The sequence below is a fragment of the Acipenser ruthenus genome, chromosome 23 (assembly GCF_902713425.1).
Source record: "Acipenser ruthenus chromosome 23, fAciRut3.2 maternal haplotype, whole genome shotgun sequence".
Classification (NCBI taxonomy): domain Eukaryota; kingdom Metazoa; phylum Chordata; class Actinopteri; order Acipenseriformes; family Acipenseridae; genus Acipenser; species Acipenser ruthenus.
Genome location: NC_081211.1, coordinates 7,093,079 through 7,117,500, shown reverse-complemented (window position 1 = coordinate 7,117,500; position 24,422 = coordinate 7,093,079). Strand labels below are relative to the sequence as shown.

General features: G+C 37.0%; 1 protein-coding gene across 9 annotated transcripts in view; it reads left to right on the top strand.

Moving 5' to 3' along the window:
• Positions 1-2,300: 2,300 nt before the first annotated feature.
• Positions 2,301-24,422, top strand: part of LOC117964131 (receptor-type tyrosine-protein phosphatase U-like) — a 193,516-nt gene continuing 171,394 nt past the window's right edge. For all 9 annotated transcript variants that reach the window (XM_058997649.1, XM_058997648.1, XM_058997645.1 and 6 more), the window contains exon 1: positions 2,301-2,532. In XM_058997649.1, coding sequence (XP_058853632.1) covers positions 2,463-2,532 — 70 coding nt within the window. In that variant the 5' untranslated portion in view covers positions 2,301-2,462. The remainder of the gene's footprint in view (positions 2,533-24,422) is intronic.

Genomic DNA, 24,422 nt, shown 5'->3' with positions numbered 1-24,422 from the left:
TGGTGTCTAGTTTGGAGAATATTTAGCTAGTTGTGTGTACAGTTGTTATTTTGTGTTTACGGTGAACTAAAATATATATTAAAAGTAAAAGGAATGCCAGAGAAAAAGTGATGACGATATGTAGTTTGGCACTGAATCTTGCTTCCCTGTCTCTCTCTCTCTGCTTCTAAGTATTCCCTTCAGCTGTTTTTCATGCAAAATAGCCGTTTGACATCAAAGTGACAGTTTGGTGGCCTTCTCTTATCAAAATAAATGCTAGCAAGTTGCAGAAAGAGAACTGGCTGGGATATATGCTGATAGGGTAGGAGCTGCGTCAGTGAAATGAAAAACGCAATAGCTTGGTTCTGTCTTGTTTGACAATTGAGGAACACTATAATATTCTTCCCTAAAGGATCTTTTGATATATGTATTTATGCATGTATGTGTGCTTGTACAGTGGTTGTCATGAATTTTGCATCACCTCACAAGAATCTTTTATCTGTTCATGTGTCTGTCTGTCTGCCTGCCTATTATTTATTTATTCTTTTTTTTATTAATTTGGCAGACGCCTCTGTCCAAGGCGACTGACAAGTGTTACAGGGCAATACACGCTTACAATGCAAAATAATATTTAAATACAGTGTAGTTTACAGTAAGTGCAAATTATACGACTAAAATACAGTATGAGATAAGCAGCAACAAGTTAGGATTAAAACAATGTAGATATACAGTGACATAATAGTAGTGCAATAGTGCAAGGATAGTGCATCAGCTGCGGATACAGTAACGTGGTGCTGAGGTCAGGTAAGTCCAGGGCACAGTATTAGGAGTAGATGGAGAGATCAATCTGTCTATCTATCCGTTCATTCATCATATGCAACATTGTGTGTACCACCTTAAATAACCTTTTATAATATATAGTTAAACAAGAATAATTGAAGAGTTTGCAGCTAATTTTAATGTGACATCACTTCCATCTGAAGGTCCAAGTATGATCAATTTACTACCAATGCAGAATGACTGTGTGGGACAAGTGTCCGTTATAAGGAGGCCTCAAACAATGTAAATAAAGTCATTACGTCTGTTGTGCACTACAAATGAAAAACTCAGAGCATTTTTCCTTTAAATTGTGTTGGGTGTTTTTTGAAGTTATGTGTGATACATGCAGAGACTTTCTCTCCACAAGCCGTTCTCCCATAAATAACTGCAGCAGCGCCCACTCCGTTACAGAGTTCTGAAGACAGGGGGCGCTAAACGGAATTTCCCTTGTTATTATTATTATTTTGTTTGTTTAGTAGATACCTTTATCCAAGGCGACTTACAGAGACTCGGGTGTGTGAACTATGCATCCTCTGCAGAGTCACTTACAAATACGTCTCACCCGAAATACAAGGAGGTTAAGTGACTTGCTCAGGGTCACACAATGAGCCAGTGGTTGAGGTAGGATTTGAAACGGTGACCTCCTGGTTATAAGCCCATTTCTTTAACCACTGGACCACACAGCCTCCTACAGGTGAACATTTGAACACTTCTACTGAATTTGTCATTATTGCTACTGGCGTGGATCAGCTTTTTTTCTTAATCCACTTTTCTGGGGCTATATTTAAAAATAAAATGTCATTATTAATTATCTTTAAACATTAAATCTACGACTAGGAATTGATATGAGATTGCACATGTTCAAAATAATTGGGTCTGTTACCAGATGGGTTTAATCCACCCTGTCATGTCTGCGATGTACTAATTTTAACAAATGAAGTCGTTTCATTGAAGGTCTCATATTAACATGTTTCAGAGCATCGCCTCAGTAAATTACTGTAACTACTGGACTAAAACTTTTTTAGAATAAATCTGGCATTTCCTGCAGTTACTCCAGTTATCCACTAGAGGGGACTGTTTTCACACAGACTTTTGAAAAATATATTCAAATTAAAACAGATGCCTGAACAAGCCAGAAACTATAGACTGACCTAATTTGCCCAAAGCTACTGCACATTTTCTTAAAAAAACAGTAAAACACAGTTAAACATACGAAACAACGTACAGCAATTGCAAGTAGAAGCAGTTTATTGCGAGTTTTATACCGTTTTAAAAATATCAGAAAATGTTAATAATAATAATAATAATAATAATAATAATAATAATAATAATAATAATAGTAACGTACATGCATGCGAGACAGCAAAACAAAACCCTAAATTTCTAAAATATATAAATGTATTTTTTGCAGCTTCCCAAGTATCCGTTAGGAGGCACACTTCACATGTTTAAAACCTGTGTAGGAAAAAAAAAACTCCCTATTTGAACTATTTGTTTGATCGTGACGTCAGTTTTGTGCCTGACTCCGTGTTCTCAGCGTTCTCATTATCATTTCAGCAGGAAATCAGGAATCTGTGATCAGTCCCGAACTTCTCTCCAGTTCTGCTCGAGACGCTGTCGCAGTTAGGATTTCTGCAGCTTGCAAACTGGACTACCACTAAACAATGAAAACGAGGGTTTTGATCCTGCTCTTAACCTTACACATCTATATAGAAGGCAACGAAACGCCAACAGGTAAGAAGGCTTTTTGGCTGATAAATTAAACAGAAGGCGCTTGGTATTCCAAGTTTGTTGTCGTTGTTTTAAAACGTTTAGTAGTATTTTGTTTTGTCTGTTTTTGAAGGGGGCGTGTCTGCTTTGTGTTTTGCTTTTTCAATAGGCGATAAAACGGGGCATAGATATTTTTCCAAAGTTTTTTTTTTTCTTTTCTTTTAAAAACTTTGTCTTGATAACACTTTGTGACGAGGAAAAACATAGTTTATGATGTTTGGCAACTTTAGTTATGATTTGAATGCGATACAGTCTGTCTTCTGGCGTTTTTAATAAGTAAACCATTGGCAGGTTTTTTGTTGGGAAAGAATTGGATATTTTACTGCCGTTTTACGAACCACGTTGTTTACTTGTTAGTTAGGTATTTAAAGTTTTAAAGGGGCAGTGTCGGGTCAGCCAGGGTATTTAAATAGGCAAAACGTTTAAAAACAAAATACATTTGAAACCTTTTTGCAAATTACGTTGCTGTTTCCACCTGTTAGTAATTTGCATGTTTGTTTTTTTTTATATATATATATAAAAAGGAAATGACTTTGTACTTTCTTTAAATATGGTAGAATATATCGTATGTCACATTCAATTGTGCTGTATTAAACGTCTAATTGTAGATAAGGCTACTAAAACAGTCTGATAAACATATATTTTTGCCACCTCCGAGCACACGCAGAATGTGTGTTTTTCCTGAAATTAGGTTTCGTGGAAGTGGCACGGATACAGATGTGCACGGGAACGAGCTCGAGCTAATCCGGAATGGCGCGTCGGTCATTTCCAGTATTTATCAATGAGGGACTTTTAAAAAACTGTGCAATGTTATGTGTTTATTGTTTTTGTGTTGTTTTGAAGCCCCCGAAAATTTAGGTTTTTATTTTTAAAACCTGCTTTATTAAAAGACGGTCAGTGAAGTGCAATGATACTGGTTTTACAGAACTATTTGACAGTTATACTAATAATTATCAACATGGGGAAGCATATATTCCTACTGTGTAATGAAATTTCAAACACACCCTCGAGTTCTGAACTAAATACCTCAGGCATTGGACTGTGTAGCTCCTATTGAGAAAACTAAAAAAATTTAACCATTCTCAGTTAATCTTCAATATCCGTGTTTAAAAAGATTACTGCTGGAACACCGTGTTCACACTCAGGTGGTCGCTTTGATTGGAATAGGGTTGTGATCTCATAACGTAATTTTGTGTGCTGCGCATCTTTTACTTTGAATGTAATGTGTTCATTGTTTTTGTGGTGTTTGGAAGTCCTCGGAAATTAGGTTTTGAAACTGCTTTATCAAATATATACACACAATCTATTTATTAAAAAAGCAATAACAATTACAAATACATAATTGATTATGAATTCAATTGAATCTGGCTTTGCCTGTCTGAGCGCTTTTCGTTAGTTGCAGGTCCTGGTGATAGTCGGGGGTGTGGGGTTACGGTACATTGCTGTAGCAAAATCAGAATTACCACGGACCTGCTTCATAATATCTAAACTGTGTTATTCTATTAATGGGTGAATAATGGACTGTTAGTCCTGTGAATTCGTAGAAATCAAGAGCGTTATATCGACGATTAAGATGACTTTAGTGCTACATTGGGGTATTTCAGCACTGCAATCATTAAATACACCTCGTCAGAGACTGGAAAACTGCAGCCAGATTATAAGTATATACCCATAGCCTAATATTAAACACATTGCACGCCCACCCTTAAAAATACAACAGGAGAATTAAATGTGTTTTCTGGTGATGGAGATTTCCCATACACATCTTGATTTTTATTTCATTTAAAAACAGCCCTATTCATATATTCTGTTTCACTTCCTGAGCAATAAAAAGGAATACTGTATGCAATTCATAACCCTTCTGCTGCAAATAATGCAGGGTTCCTATTTGGCTAACGTACAGAGGTAACTACACTGTGACACCAGTCGTTATTGTAAACTGAGTTAAAAAAAAAAAAAAATACAAAACGACTGGGGGCACTGAAACTTAAAAAAATAAATAAATAAATCTCGGTCATACTATAGCCGTGGCAGGCTACGCGCATTTTCGTGTCTTCCACACTGGAGTTAGGCGCTTCTCTTCGCCTGTGAGTGTTCTTTCTGTTCGGTAAAGCCCGCTTTGTATAGCCTCAAACCTGCTTGACTTTTGAAAATGTAATCCTTTGATTTTTTTTTTTTTTTGGACAGTGGCCATTTCCGCTTCGTTTTACTATTCACTACACTGGCGGTGGCAGCCAATGTTTTTTTAAGCATTGCGCAGAGTTTTGTTTTCAAATAATGAGTAATAAAAACAGAGCCCCATACGCGCTGAGCTAACAGGAGTTGTGTGGGAGGGTTTTTTTCACCCTGTTTGTTTTGTCTCTGGGGCTTGGCTTTGAAAGTAGCTGGTGCATCGTTTGCTGCTGCTTCTGAAGAGGATGGGTTTAACCTGTTTTGTGCTCTTCTCGACATCACAGTTCTGGTCACCTCGTTACAAAGAGGATATTGCTGCAATAGAAAGAGTGCAAAGATAGCGACCAGAATGATCCCGGGTTTAAAAGGCATGTCGTATGCAGACAGGCTAAAATAATTGAATCTTCAGTCTTGAACAAAAAAGACTATGCGGTGATCTGATTCAAGTATTCAAATCCTAAAAGTTATAGACAATGTTGACCCAGGGGACTTTTTCGACCTGAAAAAAGAAACAAGGACCAGGGGTCACAAATGGAGATTAGATAAAGGGGCATTCAGAACAGAAAATAGGAGGCACTTTTTTACACAGAGAATTGTGAGGGTCTGCAACCAACTCCCCAGTAATGTTGTTGAAGCTGACACCCTGGGATCCTTCAAGAAGCTGCTTGATGAGATTCTGGGCTCAAGTTACTAACAACCAAACGAGCAAGATGGGCTGAATGGCCCCCTCTCATTTGTAAACTTTCTTATGTTTTTACCTGGTTTAGGGGAATGCGCAACGAAAATAAAGCAGTAGGCTTATTTTACTTTATCATTTGTTCAGTTAATTGATAGTTATTTCCTCAGTGAATAGGTGTCTAGTACCCACAGTTGCCAAGTCCGCTTATAATGAGCGGAATGGGGCTTGTTTTTTGAGAGCAGCGGTTGGAATTTGAATAAACACTCTAACATGAATCACGCTTGTTTTGAAAGGCAGTGCCACTATTTTTTTTTTTTCATGAGACTTTGCAGCACTGCTCGTACCATTATGTCTAATTTCTTGTTTGAACCTGTGGCCCCAAAACTTACAGCAACACAAGCCTGTGAAAAGCTGTTGCGGCTACAGCAGCATATACAAAACAAAACAAACAAAAAAACGGCATCATGGTTTAGTTTGAAACAGAGACCTCAGTAAGAAACACATTATACACGTATTGCCTACACTGGGGCTCCCATGAAGTCAAAGTGGTTCCTGTGTGTCGGTAAACGTTTGCAGCAACAAACGCAACTGTGAATTGGGACCTGCACTCGAGAACCCTGCCTTGTCCCGCATGCCCTATTTGTAATAATAACATTATTAATGTGTGACTCCATGTACGATATATATATATAATATATATATATATATATATAATGTCACAGGTCTGTAGGTTTTAATGTCAAATTGTGGGTCTTTTGGTGGTTTGTATGTGTTTTAGGTGGGGTTTTAACCCATAATCCTAGTCAGCAGGGGTGTAGTGCTATATTTAGAAGTGAGGGGTCGCTATTATCTACCCTCACCCCCCTAACCCTACCATGCAACCTGCTGTCCCTGTTTCCTCATACACTTAACAGAACCACAGTTTATCACTCTACAGTAGTTGTTAACTTGAACTTGCAAGTCGCAACGGTGAATGTGTAACAGGTTCCATCTCTAACTTTAGCAATATTAAGAAATGTACAGTAATATTGCACTGTTTTGAGTGGGGGGCTACGAAGCGAAATAATATCACTTCACTTATAAAATAATACACAACTTTCATGCAACATATTAACTTAAAAATATAAAATAACAATTAATCTACGAATGGCTTCTAGAATAAATACTGAAATATTATTATTATTATTATTATTATTATTATTATTATTATTATTATTATTATTCCTATACGTAACACTTCCCCCACCCCCTCTCGTATATTGAATGGCTGTCATGTCGCAGCCGCTTAATGAGACTAAAGTTTTGAAACAGAAGTGCAACCGTTTGCAAAAAAAAAAAAAAAAGCTTTGTGTAAGGCCACAGGTACCCTTTAGCTTATTTTATCTACTTGAATTCTAATATATGGGTCAAAAAATAACTGTTTCAATTATTACATCTAACTGTAAAACGCTGACACCTCCGCACAGCATTGATACAGGTTCCCTTCACCTTTCTTACTCATTGTTCTAGACCAGGCACGTTATATTCAAACTGTCATTATTGATCTCTTAAGGGTTTCTTATGGCAATTGTATTCTTTGCTTAATCGTATGGGTTATATACACATGTATATGTATACTATAGCCCTCCTCTCCAGTCCATGTTTATGTTTACTATATATATATATATATATATATATATATTGTAATATTATATATATATATAATATATATATATATATATATATATATATATATATATATATATATATACTGGAGAGGAGGGCTTTTGTGGAAAATTGTGTGAGAGAGAATTTTAAGTACACATCACTACTGTAAACCAAAAAAATTATCAATAAATAGTCCTACAAACTGAAGATCCAGTCCCTTATACACATACACCTAGGAGTAAGTATTTTGTTTTTCAAGATAGTTTTCCTTCAACTCCTGGATAGCAATATTCAAGACTCATTTTAGTATTGATCTCTTTCCTCTGGGATCTCCATGGCCCTCAATGACCCGATGCTTCTTACAAGAAAAATCCAATATACTGGTTGTACAATAAAGGATAATTATAAATATTTGATCAAACAGTATAACCCTCTGTCTCGGTGTCAAGATCAAGGAATGGGAATTGCAATATTTATAAACGTGTTTTTATAATGTGATGTTCAAAGAGCGTTCCCAGAGATGTCACTGCATGGGTTCCAATACATCTCTCTTTTTTTAGGAATCAAAAGGTTGTCATCCTTGGAAATTGCATTTGAACTTTGAACTGAGGTAGCACACTTTCATTATATGAAATGCGGGGCAAGGATAAAGCTGCATGCCCCTCCAAACACTGGCGTTGTGGATAATTAGACATTGTTTTTGGGCACAACCAAATCCCTATTGAAATGAATGGTGTGATCCCCTCTACAATCCTGCCTATTCTGGAATCTGGCATGATTTCTGAGTCCTGACTGCTTAAAATTAATGTAAATCTGACTGTGCGGTCTGGCACAGAGTCATGTGATTTTGCAGTTCATAGTTTACTTTAGAAAGTAACATTTAGAATGAATGCCTAGTGTACCGGGACAGGACTTCTACTGTATTTACTGTAATAGGGTATGTAATGTGCTCAATTAGTTTGTCATGTATACCTTATATAAAAAGCAGAAGCTACGAAAGACGCACCTTTTAGTTTAGCTTGAATCCGTGACAGTAAACAAAAACAGAACAGCATCTATTTCACTTCTCAATTACTTTACCCATTGGAGTGAAACTGGCTTTCTTGTTCCAGCACAATTCAGGTTTCTGTGACGAAAGGAAGAATCAAAAGATGATAACTAAAAGGCATACATGTCTGAGATCTGTGGAAGACAAGATGCTTGAATGTCCGTGTTTGCATCAGGCATACAGCTTGTGAGCGCCTAATGTAAGCTGGCCCCTGTGTCAACATACAAATTGAAGAAATGTCATCATTTTGTCGTGTTGGCACTTCAACAATCAAGTCTGTTCACCTCAATTAAAATCCTGCTGTGTTTAGTTTGTAATAGAAACCACACGCTCACAATAACGATGTAGACACTGGTAGTATATGCCGCAGAATGCATTGATGTTCTACTTTTATATGCAAGCCATCATACTGATTCCTGCTGGAGTCTGCAAATGGGGGAGTGGTAATGGATACTGCTGTTTACATACCAGAGAACTTCTGTTATATTCCAGACTGAGTACTCCTCTTCGTGGTATGCTAATATTGATATCTAAAATACCGCCAGTTTTAATAGTCTATATCAGTGGAATTATCATTTGTAATTAGTTACTAGTATTATTTCTGCTTTGACTGGTGTGGTTTTTAGATCACAATGAAGAAGTCTTTGAAAAGCATTAATTAATTAGTTTTTGAAATACATTAACAGCCACACCTAGTGATTTTGATTAGTGTTTTCACAGTTAAATGACTGTGTGTCACATTGGCTCTGAGTCTAGTGGTTCCCGAACTGAAAATATTTCAGTTGCATTTTATATTATGTCTTGCTTTTTAAAGAGGTTTTCACTCCTGTGCTTCCCATACCGCAGGAGTATGCGTGAGAGCTCAGTGTAAATAATTGCTGTTGGAACATCGCTACAAAGAGCTCACATTTTGAAATAAGATTAAAAGAAATTTACTCATTGCAGTAAATGTTTCTTTATTTATTGGTATTCTCTTCTATGGGAGGTGAACTCCCAGAACACTTTGTTTTTCTTTATCAGTTCAGTTACCACTTTTTCTATGACGCACATGTTTTTAAGGAATCTGTGTTCCTTTTTATGTGACCAAGTGTAGCATTAAAATATATATATATATATATATATATATATATATATATATATATATATATATATATTTTTTTTTTTTACCATACTTTTATATGGGAAACTGTAGGACCTACAAAAGTACAATTATTAAAATGGTGTTTTTGTAATGGATTTTATTGTTGGTTTAATTAAACCAATTAGCATGTCAGTTTTTAACAATGGCAAATACTGTTTCAAAACAGGAACCTGTGTCTGATAATAGAACAGAGATAAAGTATAAACGCCCGTCTATTTAATATGCAGTTTGAAGGAGTAAGGTGTAAAAATGATAAATGTTTCATCCCTTGCAGTGTCATTTACTATAAAACGTTCTGCACATTTTTAAATGGCTACATATTAAACGGTGCAAAAAATATACCTGGAGGGTCTCAGCAGATGTGTCTCATAAATATGACCCCCCTTGCTTTTTGTACAAATACATTTAACAGTGTGTGTTTTTAAAGTGAATAACTGAATGTTTCCCAGGCTGTTATTGCTTTCGTTTATGATACCATAAATGTGCAAGACAAAAAAAATAAATAAATAAATAATGAATAAATAAATACCACCCTGCCTCTGTGCGGATTGGAAACATTGTTTGTTTAATTACTTTTGTCTTTTGTTTAGAAATCTGTTGTTAAGGCAGAGGGTATGTCAGATTCTTTCAAAAGGAAATTCCATTGAAGGAGCCAAAATAAATTTCAGGGCTGCCTGAAAATATAAAACAGGAAAAGAGGCTTAAATGAACAGTCTGGGATTGTATCTGTCTAGTTGTGTGTTATTAATTTGAAATGTGCAGGAGGCTAGATTTACAGGCCATATTTTTTTTTAAGAGTTCACTTCAGTCTTTAACTTTTTTTTTTGTGAAAAACACCTATGAGTGATGAGGGCCGTTACTTTTAAAAAGCTTTTCAGGCACAGTTTACATTTTAGATAATGTTTTAGATTAGGTCAGGCTGCAACACGAAATATTCTTTGAAGATCCATCTATCAAACCCACTCGTTCTTTCCTCCGACGCCATTTTCTAGCAAGATGATGTCAAAAGTGTGTTCTTGTGACATGTAAGGTTGGACTTGCCTTGATGAAGTGGGATAGTTCAGGCTTTTCAACTCACAACCCAGTGCATTCTGGTAAGCATAGTCCTGCTTCTCTTAAAGGAATGGTACCTGAGACAGGTAAAACGTACCAGAATGCATTGGGTTGTGAATTGAAAAGCCTGTACTGTCCCGCTGAACACAGAGCCATATGGTCACCTATGCTGGTGTTGGTAGCTGTATGCCACCCTTTGCCTAGCCATGTTTTAACATAATCTTTAGGTCGACTAATCTAATGAACAGGAGCATAAAGCACTAGTTTATTGGCGTTTCGATGTTTTGTTTGTGAAAAAAAAGTAGTCATTTTCTTACAAGACATGGATGTCGCATCCTTAAGTATATCGAAACGGAACACTTTTGTCATTCCATTCATGGAACAATGAAGCAGCTCTCTGACAACTGGTAACAGCAGAATAGTGTTCATGCCTTGCTTTTGTTTAATCTTACACCCCCTTCAACACCTTTCTGCTGGTTAACCAAGCAGTTCCTTCTACTTATGACTAGCATATTTTGCTGACAGTGACATGCATTGACTCTGAAGACACTTCAAACGTGTTCTCTGTTCTAGTGTGGTACCAGATTTAGAAAATGCATGAGTAATAAAACATGTTTCTTTCAACACCCTATATAAGCTATGAATGGGTTTTAACTTGAAATGGACTCTCTGTCCACCAGCACAATCTTGTGGGATGCTAATTGGTGCGGACCAACGTGGAGTAAAGGACTGCTCTATATGGCAGTATAGGCAAGCATTATAAAGCCCTGAGAGGTATGGTTAGGCACATTAAAAAAAAAATCATGGCAAACTATGCTCAAATTTATGTGGTACTATTTTAAAGGGGTATTTTAAATGTTTACATCAAAAAGGCTATCTATCTACAGGCTTTTACTATTAATTTGTTGCCCTTTTATTTTTGGTTGCGGATCGATTTTATAGAAAGTATAAAATTGGTCATGTTGGCTAAAATTGAGCGAACTAAAGTAGGTGATTTAGTGTGCAGTGAAAGACTGCAGATCTTCAGATAAACTACACAAAATAAATCAATCAAAGACCAGTCAATGAAGTCAAATCTTTATGTAGCCTTCAAAGACCTGTTGGACAACTAGCAGCCCTGTATTACCCTGCCTCTTGGGTAAGAGTGTGCTTTAGAGACAGACGCAAGGTCCCCCTGGCGAAGCTGCATGTCTTTTTCCTAGAAGTGGAGGAAATTAACGTGAGCTGAAGCAGAACGCAACTATGCAAGCTAGATTCATCCAGCGCAACGTGAAACCAAGTGTGACAATGAGAAGGGCCTTCACTCATGGACATTTTTCTTTCTGTAGAGCAGTAAAACGATACTGATAATGACTTGTAATGACTTCTGGCTGTTTCTTTAAATCAAAGGGACTTGCTGCTGGAGTAACAAGCTCACTGGTACCGAGCTGCCATCAATACTGCAGCACTTTACAGTTTTCAGACTTATTCGTTGTTTTAAGCAATGTGTTATGCTGAGCCGTTGGCTGTAAAAGCACTGCATTTAAAATTCACAAATTACACATTAAATATTCCCTTGGTCTCAAACACTGCCCACCACTGTCTGTTGTGGTATTGAGGCAATGTAAGCTTGGGTATTCTCTTCGTCCAGATCACGATGCCAGACCCAAATCAGCAGATTTCCCTTCCTAGTTCAAAGCGTTATAAAATTAGGGAATATCTTAAAACACCCACTAAAAATTTCTGGAAATTGAAGTTAAAGCAGTATTAATATGCAAACAAAACAATTACATAAATCTTGCCTGTTTTCCAAATCCATTCATTATGTGGGTCTGACACATGTTACAGCAAACCTTATATTAAAACTGGTACTACAGTAGTTGAAAAAGTTTTGAGTTTGCTTGCCTTGCCCTCCAGGAAATGTGTTACACTTGCACGTCCCACAGTAAGTCGTTTTCACCTCGGCAGTCTTGCTGGCTGCAAAGCATTTCAGTCATTAGGAGAAGCAGCTGGTTGGTTTCTGATAGAAAAGAAGGCCTTGAAGGGTTGGGGACAGTTTCACTCTCCAGGTGATAAGGAAAGCAATCTGAAAGCATGGCTTGCAAACAGAGATATCTTTAACCTTCCATTGCACCAGATGCCATGTTGCTAAAACACCGATCTCTTTCAAAACTACACATTTGAGACCTATAAGGAGAATGGATGAACATGACATGGAAATATTTTGTTTGCTCCAATCACTTTAACTCGGGATGTATAATTGCTTTACTAGATTCTGATTTCCCATGTGCATTGAAACACGTGTCCTTTGTATTAATTTGTGTTTTTAAAAGGATTTAGCATAGCTAGCAGGTGGCTGACACTGTAAATACTGTACAGATCCAGAGCGGAGAGGGATTCAAATGTACTTTTGATTATTCCTTTGCCAGGTGTTCTCCTGAGACAGTTGGCAAAACCAGACAAAAAACTAAACTTTTTAAACTGTTTTTTTGCTTAGTTGTGGAGTGCGGTAAAGAATTCTAAAGCATGGTACGTGTACGCAAATGGAGCATAAATGCATACAACTAACATTTCAGTGTGAATAATTCATTATTCCAAACACTATCAGCAGTTTTGAGATTAAATTATTATTAATCAAATAAACATTTTTATTTTGTGCATGACCCATTTACACCATATATAAAATATATAGATATATTTTCTTTCTGCATGCCTGTGCTTTTATTAGGAACATTTCCCTTCAGCGGAGGTGTTCTGTGGTTGAGAATTTCAAGTGTACTGCTACAGAAAAAAAACATTCTTTATTCAAAGTTCCCTTTCAGAAGCAGTTCCCTCAGGCCTTGACATACTTTCCCCAGCAGTCACAGAGACTCCCCAACGCAAGGGACCCATGAGAGGGACAGATTCCGGTAAAGGCTCCCCACCCTGGGGAGGTGTGTCAGAGCGCAGGGGGCTGCTTTGAAGGAGTAAATGTGAAATTGTTCTTGGTTATTACGGTAGTACAGGTACAGTTCATTCAGAACAACCCTTCTTATCTACCGACATTTCATTCGTTGTTTATACCTATGTCCTCGTAAGTGTTGTGTAGTTTAAGCTTGTCAAAATGGCCATTTTTTAAAAATTTCATTGAAGGAAATGTAGCAGGGGGAGGCACACACCAGGTGTCAAAGCATGTTAATTGAGGTTGATATCTAAGTTTGTCTGACAGTGGGACCTTCCTCCTCCTCCTCCTCCTCCTCCTCCTCCTTCACGCTGCTAATTTAACCATCACATCATGATAACGGAGGTCACCCTGAGAGCAGATCCTCAAGATGGGGAGAGAGAGGCCTTCTGGCTGGAATGCATTTTTGAGCTCTCAGAAAGCAACAGAGGTCAGCCAGAGAAAAATGATATCCAGTCCTGGGGAGATAAGGCCTCTGTTTCTTGCAGAAAGTGAAAGGTTTGGCTGCATGTGGAATTGTTAAACTGTATTTGGTATCGGGTCCCTGGCAGCTCAGCAGCTTGTAAACTTCTCAAGTATTCTCAAGCCAGCAGTGAATTGCTCTATCAATCTCGCAGTTACAGCTGAGCTCATCAACAGTTTAAAAATAATTAAATGCAAATTATTCACCTTGTATGACAACATGTTAGACATTAATACAAATGTAATGCTGTTGTTGTTATCTATAGTTTGTGCTTCTAATATTATTTTCATACAACGTAATCTTGCCAGTACATTCGGACCCTCTTCTTAAAAAGCTGACAAAATAATTCCAGTAAATCTTCTCTAATGTGTGTTACCATCACTTGATATCTCACATTTTCTTATGTAAAAAGATGCAAACATTATGTTAAGCGTGTATTTGATTTTCAATGGCAGTTTTTCATAGCATTTGTAAACAAAGCAAAAAATCTTTTGCAATCTTTTTTTTTTTTTCCATCCAACACGTGTGAATTGCTTCTGAGAGGAGTTCTTGTTTTATTTTTTTTTTAAGACAATGGCTCTTCCTGAGGGTATTTTTTTAAAATGTATTTAATTTCTCCCAAAAATAAAATGATTAAAAAAAATAGATTTTCTTTATTGGAACTCCCGGAAGCACTGAAGCAACTGCAAGGAGCAATCTATGCATTTTCTTCAACTTCCAATAAAGAATGGTAATTTTATCTCAATTTTATTTTATATTAGTAAAGGTGTTGCTAGGAACCCCCCATTTTCTAAAGACAGTTTAACTTCCCATACTGGTAAATGAGGAATGAAGAGCTGTGAGTTAGGAAAGTCCAACTGTTACAGAAAAAAGGGGCGTATTAATATTGGTCCAGGTCTTTGCGAACGCCCCTTATTCAGGTTTTGGGACACCTAAATGAACAATGACTGTCTGTCAGAATTAGTCAATAAGTTAGTCAATGAGGTTTTTCAAAACCAGCTACAGCTATATAATGGCACATAGGGCAAACAATTTATACACATAAAACCTCATATATACAGTATGCTGGTAAAGCAGTGGCTCATTTAAGATGGTGATACTAGGTTTGAAGGGAATACATGCAGCAGTTGATTATTAATAACTACAAATTCAGAAAGAATGATCGTGTTTCAAGTCAATTTTCATTGTGTAACCCCTGAATCTATCGCCCCCAAGTCTGATTTCTCCATCAGTATTCTTGTGGTATTCCTTCAGTTCTGCAGTCACCTTCAAGCTGGTTTTGTTCCCTTGCATTTCCAAAGGTTTAGATCAGGGGGCATTAATGTCTCCATATTTAAGACCTAGATTTAATTAGAAAGATACAAAAACAGACTGTAGTCACTTATGTCCTGAGCCTGTGTGGTGTAAATACAAGGCATGGGGGCGACACAAACAGTAACGTTCAATGTAGAATGTATTTGGAACTATTAAAATTGTTAACATGAGAAACGTAGTCTGGTCTCATTTTGGAGCATAACAAAGAATTAATTCCTTAATTCATAAGCCTTAAACTGGCACTCTGTTAATCCTTTCAGTACGACAGTCTCCACTGAATCTCTGCTGTGTGCACCTGTTTGCCTTGCGTCTGAACATCAGCTGTGTTTGGCATGTTTCAGGTACAGGTCTACAGTGCTGGTGCAGGAACCTCATAGATTTTATATATATATATATATATATATATATATATATATATATATAACACAACTCAACTCAACACTGCCTTGGGTTTGTACTTCTGTTATTCTTTTATGTCTTATTTCCATACAAGACACTGAAACTAATTAATTACAGTAAGATTGTGAGTTGCTTCTTGCTGGAAAAGTTCAAAGTATGCATGTGCTCCATTCTGTGACATTTATTGCTTTTTCTAGATGATTCGTTCTTCAGTCTTATTAGAGACTGGTGACTCATTTTAGTTTTGAGATTGTAACTATTTGCAGCTTGATTAATTTAACATTATCAAGCTCCTGGAATTTTTTCATTAGTGCATGTTGGTTGGTTTTTCAGTTTGAAATGTTTTTTATGATTTTAAAGATGCCAAATCAAGTCCTACTATTTCATTTGAGAGATGAACGGATTGCATTTAAAATATGCATGTTCTGGATGTTGGCATGCGAACTGTGTTGTGCTTTTGTGGCATTATTTACTTGATTGTAAAAATTACTTTTAATGTGCCCTTCTGTAAAACAAGTGGATTCAGCATTTTCAAAAGGGTTGGAAGATATCCAAACTTTACTGGGCTGCCATCTTCTGAGAACATACAAGAGTGAAATGAAATTAAACGAAAGAACAACTGAATGAACCTCTTTTAAAGCTAGATGGCTTGAGATGTCATTTTAATGCGTGGCATGTTTAGTTTTATAGCATTTGCAAACGTTCTGGGGAGTTCTTTTGCTTCAATTATTTTGAACAATTTTGTATCGCTTGCTTGCTCTTTCTGGCATTGTGCTTTTATGAATAATCCTTGTGGATTGTGTGTGTGTGTGTGTGTGTGTGCTTGTGTGTGTGCTTCCTGAAAAAAATCACAAGGCTTTGACCTTTCAACTCTGTTGGCATACAGTACTGTAGTGCAGATAGTTCAGCTAGTTTATTTATTTATTTATTTATTTATTTATTTATTAATTGTTGGAACATAGTGTAAGTATCTTGTAAAATATTCCTGTCAAATCACTACTAAACTATAAAACAACACTCAATTTTGAATGTTTTGTGTAAATTATAATATAAATGTTAATGCAGCAAAACACGCAGCGGGCAACCCAGCAGATCAATGTTAACAAAAAAATATGCAAATTGAACTCTGTAAAAAAAACCTTGATAAATCAGTTCCATCCGTTAGGGAATATAACGTTTTTAAAATGTCTGTGTTGCTCCTTGAGTAAATTACTTTTCATCATCCCTGACTTCTTGTGACTAGGGATATTTAATTGATTCCATGTAATAGCACTCCTTACCTTTTTGGAGAAGTGTCTAGAATTAATGAATAAATAGAACTAAGAATGAGCAGTTAGTAGCGAGCTAAAGCAGAAGTCAGCTGTTAAGTGAGAGTAAATTACATAGCTTTTATTAACAGGGAGAACATTTACAGCCCCGCTGAATACATTTCATAGTTTTTGTTCTCTTTCAATAAGAGACTTGAGAGGTTATGCAAGGCCTGGGATTATTCCTCTCCAGTGGGCCTTTAGGAAGAGAAGTTTAAACCTAGAGATTTAACTGCTGCTAGAACCAAGCCAAAAGAGGCATAGAAAAACAGCAAATTTCCTATTGATGTGGCTGTACAAAGGCTGGAGATATTAAATACATTGAAGTGACTGTAGCTAACACAATACTTCCACACATCTGACCTGTTGTGCACTTTCATTGGCTATAGAACACATGTTGTAAACTACACTTTTTTTTTTTTTAAAGAAACCTCTGTTTCAGATAGTGTTGCTCTTCCTTGGTCATTTCAACTGGTGGGCTGAATTCCCCGCCCTTTCACAGCTTCTTCTTGACTGACATGTTTTTAGCCAGTAACATGACCCAGAAGATACTGCTGAGGTAAAATGACCCAGGAGTGCAAATATAACCTGTTCAGCTACACATACTTTTACATTTAGTCTTTCAGTTTACTTTACTCTTATGAAAGTTTCCAACAGTAAAAGCAAAGTGTAATAAAACATAGCGAAAGCAGGGTAAAGTGTAGTTAAGCACTGTGAAGACCAGAGAGGTATGGAAAAGCATAATAAAAAAAAACAAAAAAAACTTGCATAGTAAAACCATGGGAATACTGGGAAATTGCTGTTCAGATTTACCATGGCAAACTTGAATAAGTGTAGGAACATTATAAGTCTCCTGTCGGTCTGTTTCCTCTTACTGTATGAGGAGGTTTCCAGTACCATTGGGTGTTAACGCTGGGCTGCAGTCCTTTATTAACACCCATGATTAATCGCAGGTGCTGTGGGGGTCTGTCTTCCTGTCCCCTGTAATTAACAGCCTGGCAGCCACTGGGTGTGTGCCTCCTCCCTCTCTTTCACATCTTTGTTCAGTCAGAGATTACACAGTACTGTGAACCTGAAAGACTTCAAAAAAGTAATCTGTTTTTGGGAAAGGCACAAACCACCCCACACGATTTGGAACAGTTGCCTGTCTGTTTAAGGAGACGGGGAGAGGGAGTTCAGGTCAGGATGGTTCTGTGCCAGTTAAGAACGGTGTCATCAAATTGTATTTTATTTTTAACTTACTCAGTAGCCCATATCACAAAACTACCAAGTGTCTCTGCCATACTGTTGAACATTTTTGTTAAACACACGATGAATTCTCTTTGTCTCATACATTGCAACATAACATGACAACACAAACTCTAGCATATTTAAGAAATAGAACCTTGATTTAAAGGACATTATTGTCTAGCTAACATATTTTTTATTTTCTTTAGAAACTGGCAAACCATGCCTTTTTTATTGTTATTTAAAACAATTTAATTTACATTTCTAACAATGTTTTGCTTTCCCATCTGTTTTTAAGGCTAGACGCCCTGCAATGCAGCTTCCTGATTGGTGCTGAGGTTTCTAATTGAAATGCGTTCATTTCGGTCGTTAAGACAAACTCGTACAACTCCCAGAATACATAAGGTACACATTATCAGTCATCAGTACAGTACAATTACCAAATTGAGATGGCGGTCTGGCTCCGCTGAGTGTAGAACGTCTGTTTTTACTTTGCAGTCTAAAGCTTGTGGTCACACTAGTTTCGTAATACTTTTGAGTTGAATTACTTTAACATTTGACCGCTGGTGTGTTTTATTTTTTTGTGTCAGCCACTGTCGTCTGAACAGTTTTTCTATAAAACTGATCTGTAATGGGGTTTAGTTGGATGTGAATCCTTGTTAAAAACATTCTGCCGTCTACCTTGTTTAACGTAGGTTATCCATGCTCTCACGGTGTAAAAAAAAAAAAAGTCTCATTAACATATTTGAGCAGGTAGTGCTTTATTAGAATTGGACACCATGAAGCATTTATAACCCCTTCATTAAGGCTATATAACACTTACTACATCACTTTGAAAACCACAATAACACGCATGGAAGAAAACCTAAGAACTTGCTAAATTTCAATGACAGAACTTTTTGGTTTGTAACAGATATTCAGTATAGTAGCCCCTCTCTAAACCAGACATGTTGGGAGACTGACAGTTTGTCTGAAATAACAAGGTGTCGGTTTGAAAAAAAAAGGTAAGTGTATCTCTGGCTCATGCAATTCAGTGACCTAGTCACACTTAATTGGTTATTATTGGGGGACATACATTGTGTCAGACAGATCTGAATGTATGGCATAGCAGTAGCTGTATTAGCGAGGGAGTACTGTAATATAAAGTGTCTGGCCAGTGGCCACTTTATTAGAACTTGTTTTGAATGGTGAGGCACCCTTAGACTCCTTGCATGGCCACTTTGTCATTTTTGCAGTGAAAAGTCTTTCATGAAGGTTTACCACAGTATTTTCTGCACTGCAGTTTTTTTCCCATGCTTTTTCCATGGTTACAATCATGGTCTTCAACACGCTTTACCATCCCTATCTGTGCTTTACAATGCTTACCTATGTTTTCACTGTGTTTTATTACCTGTGCTTTCATTTGAGTCCATGCACATTCTAACTAGCACTAACATAAACAAACACCACAGACGGCATTAACATTCCCTCTTCAGTGCAGAACGAGAGATGTTGCTGAGTGCATAATGACAGCTTTGTTTACCTGCAGTATTGCTCTGTCAGTCTTCGAGATGCATCAGTGCATGAAAATGAAAGCATTACAAGCATGTATGACTATTACTAGATACATGTGGTGCCTGTTATTTATACTGAAACCTGCATGGATACACTGCATAAATTTGAATGTTTCAGTACACTCCCACCAATACACACTTTGCATATATCTGGAGAACCCTTATCCAATTGCTGTGAACTTGATATTAACAAATTAGCTTCAAGTAGCTGGAGCTAACACAGTAGTTCCATAAAAATCCTTCATTTTATAGGTCTCAAAATGAAGCAAACACGTGTTCTAGCAAACATGTATTTTCATTTCAAAATTTGGTATTAGGTTAAAGAAAACTCGGTTCATGCTTTTAGACTGTCCTGAAAGTATTTCAGTTTACTTTACTGAAGTTTTCTAGCACATCAGAACTATATCCCTAGAGTTTACTTTTCTTTTGTAGTCTGTTTTAATTTACCTTAAATTCTAATTAATTTCAATGCAAATCCTATTCACAGCCCCCTAATGTGCGATCTCCAGCTCAAAGACAACAGGCAAAGCTTAGCAGCAAAGGCAGAGTGATGTGTTTTTTGCAACCTGGCTGTTGCTTTGAGGATGCTTTGTGACATGCAGGATGAAGATGTGCTATGCCATGCTGTGCGAATCACTGATTTGATGGCTTTCCTATAAATAGAGTATTGTTTCCATAGTGACATTATCTAAAACAACCTAATAACAAGGTAGGGTTCTAATTGAGGGGAGCTTGTATGAGTTTTTAAAATATCTGATAATTAAGCAATAATGACTGACAGGCAGGGCATTTCCTTGCCGTTAAGTTGAAGCCCTGAGGTGTAAGGCCAGGAAATGCCCTGCCTGGAGGTCATTATTGCTATTATAAACCGTCTTTATGGTTTTAACAGCAATAACATCTTTTTTTTTCTTCTATATGCCCTGCGGTGCTTGTCCTGTGCTGCTGCAGTTTTTCAACGATATAATTCTGCCTGTGAACAGCGAAGGGAACAGTTTTTTCTTGACAAACAAACCAAACATTAAAAAATCTAAATGCAGTTTAGTTTTTAATTTATTTAAGACAGGGAAAACATTTAAGACCGTTGTGTTTCGTCTGGTTTTTCTAAAAGAAAAGTTAGTTTAAATAGGTGAATATAACAAACTGATTCTATAAGTAACAGTATTATTAAACATATTAATTCTTTCTTAAAAGAAAGAAATTAAATCAAAAATTTAAATATTTGAGTTATTTTGTGAAGTTCATTTTTTTTTTTTTTGTTTATTTCAAGTTGAATCGCAGGTTTCCTGTGAGTGCAGTTTTGAAACATAGCGGATATGTTTGTGGCTGAGATTTGAGGTTGTAGGAAAGCATTGGGCTTCGGTTTTTTGAATGTGATTTTGCAGGTTTGCAGTTTGTTGGAAGGTTTGCTGCTGATTTTCAAATATTGACGACTGGTGGACATCAATAATTGCAGGAATTATGACATTGGAAAGACGTGAAGACCATTCTCGTGTGTTGGATATAGATGGAGCCAGTAATATTTTATAAAGGATTAGTTTTCGTGACTTGTTATTGCCGTTATTTCATGGGTTTGTTGTGGTTCTGACAGTTAACAGTTATACTTTTTGGTGGATTGATACCTTACTGTACTTTATCAGTGATGGCTGCGTGGACATTCTGAGGGCATTTCCTGGCCATTAATGCCCTTTACAGCTCAACCAATTAGAAGACAGCATTCCCGTTCTATTCATCTGACAGGTTTATAATATCTCATAAACCATTTAAATGTTAACTCCTTGGGCATTTTGACCTGCGACCCTAAAATGGCCTCCATATCGGGGTTGTAAGTCTTTTTGCTTTCTGGATGATAATCTAAGCCTTTTAGATCCTGGCTTCATACTCGGTACGCGGCTGTATTCTTTGATTCTCTTGGGCAAGTTTGATCGTGGCCATTATAGTGTTGTGTTTTTGCTGCCACAGTGTCAAACCCTTCTATCACCATTTGAGTTAGTGACTCCATATTTGCAGGGTTATATAAAGCCTGTATGCTGAATGTGTTGCTGACCATGACCTCAACCTTTGACCTAATATGGGGTCTGTTGCTCTCTAACATTGATTGTGTGTGCATAAGTGTCAAGTGTGTAGTTTTGTAGGTAAGTACACTGACTTGGTCCAAATTTTAATATTGAAAAGCTCTGAAATGCCTGATTTATGAGGTGAGGCTTCTGGAGAAACTAGTTGAAAGATTAGACCTGGAGGGCTTACTGGAATGAGACCATTAAAGACCAGCAGCAAGACCGCTCTAAGGAAAAGTATTACATTTCAAACTAATTACAGGAGCAAGGTATGAAGCGGAAGGCAAACAGACAAATCAGGAAAAAACTGGATGAAAATATCTTCAAATGAATAAAAATGAGCTTTGTTAAATAAGAGCTGTTTTATCTTGACATTTCTGATGAACCGTATTTTATATAAAGTCTGGCCTTTGAACATTGCGCCTGCATTTAAAAGAAGAGAGGACAAAACAAAAAAGGGAGAGCGTTGGATCTCATGCCTAGAGCTTGAAACTGGAGCGCCATGACTTGTTTCAGTTTATCTCTAGATCGCTGCCAACTCTTCATCCAGCTGTATTTGGGATCCACACCAAACATGTAATGCACAGATGAGATATGAGTTGCTTTTTCCTTTTCCTATTCAGTCGTGTCTGTACTGTCTTGATCTGCAATCCTTTTAAAAAACAAACTTCCATGGCTAATTCTAGCCCTTCAACAACCACCACCATTCACATTTCTTTAGCACCATTTATCACAAAGATCCCAAAGCGCTTCACGCACACACACAAAATGAATGATTTAAACCATTAAATTAAAAACAGTTGAAATACAGCATTTTATAAAAACAATAAATGAGAGAGAAATGTGGTTTTAATTGTACAAAAAAAGCTAGTTTGTAGAAACAAACTAACTTGTTATAAAATTGAAATACAAAAAAAGGACAAAGAAAATGCAGTTTTGATTGTAAAATAAGAAAACTAAGACAGAAAGCTATTTTGTAAAAATACGTTTTCAATCAAGCATTCCATAATTTAGGAGCTTTTACAGGAAAAGGCCCTTCCATTTCTTGTAGCTCTGTAGTTACGAGCCTGTTTTAGAGTCCTACATCTGATTACCTTCCCTGTGGACAGACAGACAGATCAATCTTGAGAACCATAATAAGAGTTAGAAGACAACGATAAAGGCACACAGCCATGTTGTACTTACACATTCTTAAATTGTTCTTTTTTTACAACTTAATGTTGAGAGATCTGGTATCGACTGATTTTTTCATATTGGAGGCTGCGTAGTAAATGTATTATTTTTACCTCGGTTGTGGAATCCTGTCTTGCGTTCACTCCAATCCAATGACAAGATGACCGGGGGACACTGTTCCAAACTATGCAGCTTTGTTAAACAGATGCAGAGCTTTAGCTGAGGAATTAGAATTCTCCGACTGTAGTTGTTTTAATTTAGGCATAAACATTTCTATACATTGTAATTTTAAGGAATAATCATTTGGGGGCTGTCACAAAGACGGCCGGAGTGGGTGGCGTCAGACCAGAAGCAGGAAATAAACAGACAGAGACTTGTGGTTTGGTGAAGCTGAGCGAATGCTTTCACTCAGCATTTAATAAACAGAACAGATAATAAAAGGTTGGAACAGACAAAACACAGGGCACGGCACTTGAGGCCAAAATAAATAGACGAACAAAACGGACTAGACAGACAGACAAACAAACACGGTGAGCAGATACTCTAACTATTCACTTATACAATTCACAATTACCTCCTTCTCCAATCTCCACTCACCGAACACCCAACCCTGAGTGAATGCTACGTGTCTCTATATATACTGTTGTGCTGGGATTCAATTACTAATTAATTATTCACTTGAATCCCAGCACGTGAATTAATTCTGTGCAACCCCGTGCTTACATATTACATTTAACCAGCACGTGAAGTGATTTGTGCCCTCCTCGTGCCTAAATACAAATCTACACTTTTTAAATCACACGTGAAACACAGACCCGTTTATATCCCGTGTACCAGTCTATACACCAACATTAACACACGCACGCAACATACAACACATACTATACACACAGGGGCGGGGCACATTGCCACAGGGGCTCATTGGTGATTTCAGCTATGCACATGTGTAATAATAATAATAATAATAATAATAATACCAAATAATAATAATAATAGGCACAGAACAATGTGCTTAACTGCCTTTGGATAGTCTTTACAGATACAAGATTTCTCTGGTGAATTTATCTGTGCAAATCCAATTAGGTGTAATCGAAATGTGTTATTTGTTTTTTTTAAAGGTGAAATCTCTTATAAGCTGCATTTGGTACATCCTTGTCCCAATTTTAAAATCACCTCTTGTGTGGATTTACGTCTAATCCCTGCATTGTCGTTCCTTTAATTTCGTACAAGCCTCCCAGGTGGGATCTTCTTTTTCATATTTGCTGGCAACAACAAATGATTTACAACAAGACTGGGGTGAGAATTGTATTGCCCATTTTTACTCTGACCCCTTACTTATTAAATATCTGGTTATCCCTGAATAGACAATCATCTCCTCTAAATATGCTAAATGTTTTAATGAGCAAGACCTCTCACAAGTAGAATGGTTCTCCTTTTTTGTTTAGGAAAGCAGTACAACTGAGGATTGGGAGTTTGTTGCCGAATAACTTCACTCAGACTACTTGCTCACTAAATAGCTTGGTATCCCTGAATAGATAGTTGTCTCCTCATTAAAATCCTTAGCACAGTCCTTGGTCCTTGGCAGTCCTTGGGCAGAAGCCTATTTTAGAGGGTAAAATGAAGAGCCAATTTCATACCCAGTCATTCTGATCATATTTAGGTACCACAGCACTTATGGGAGAGACTGTGTTCATTTTCAAATAT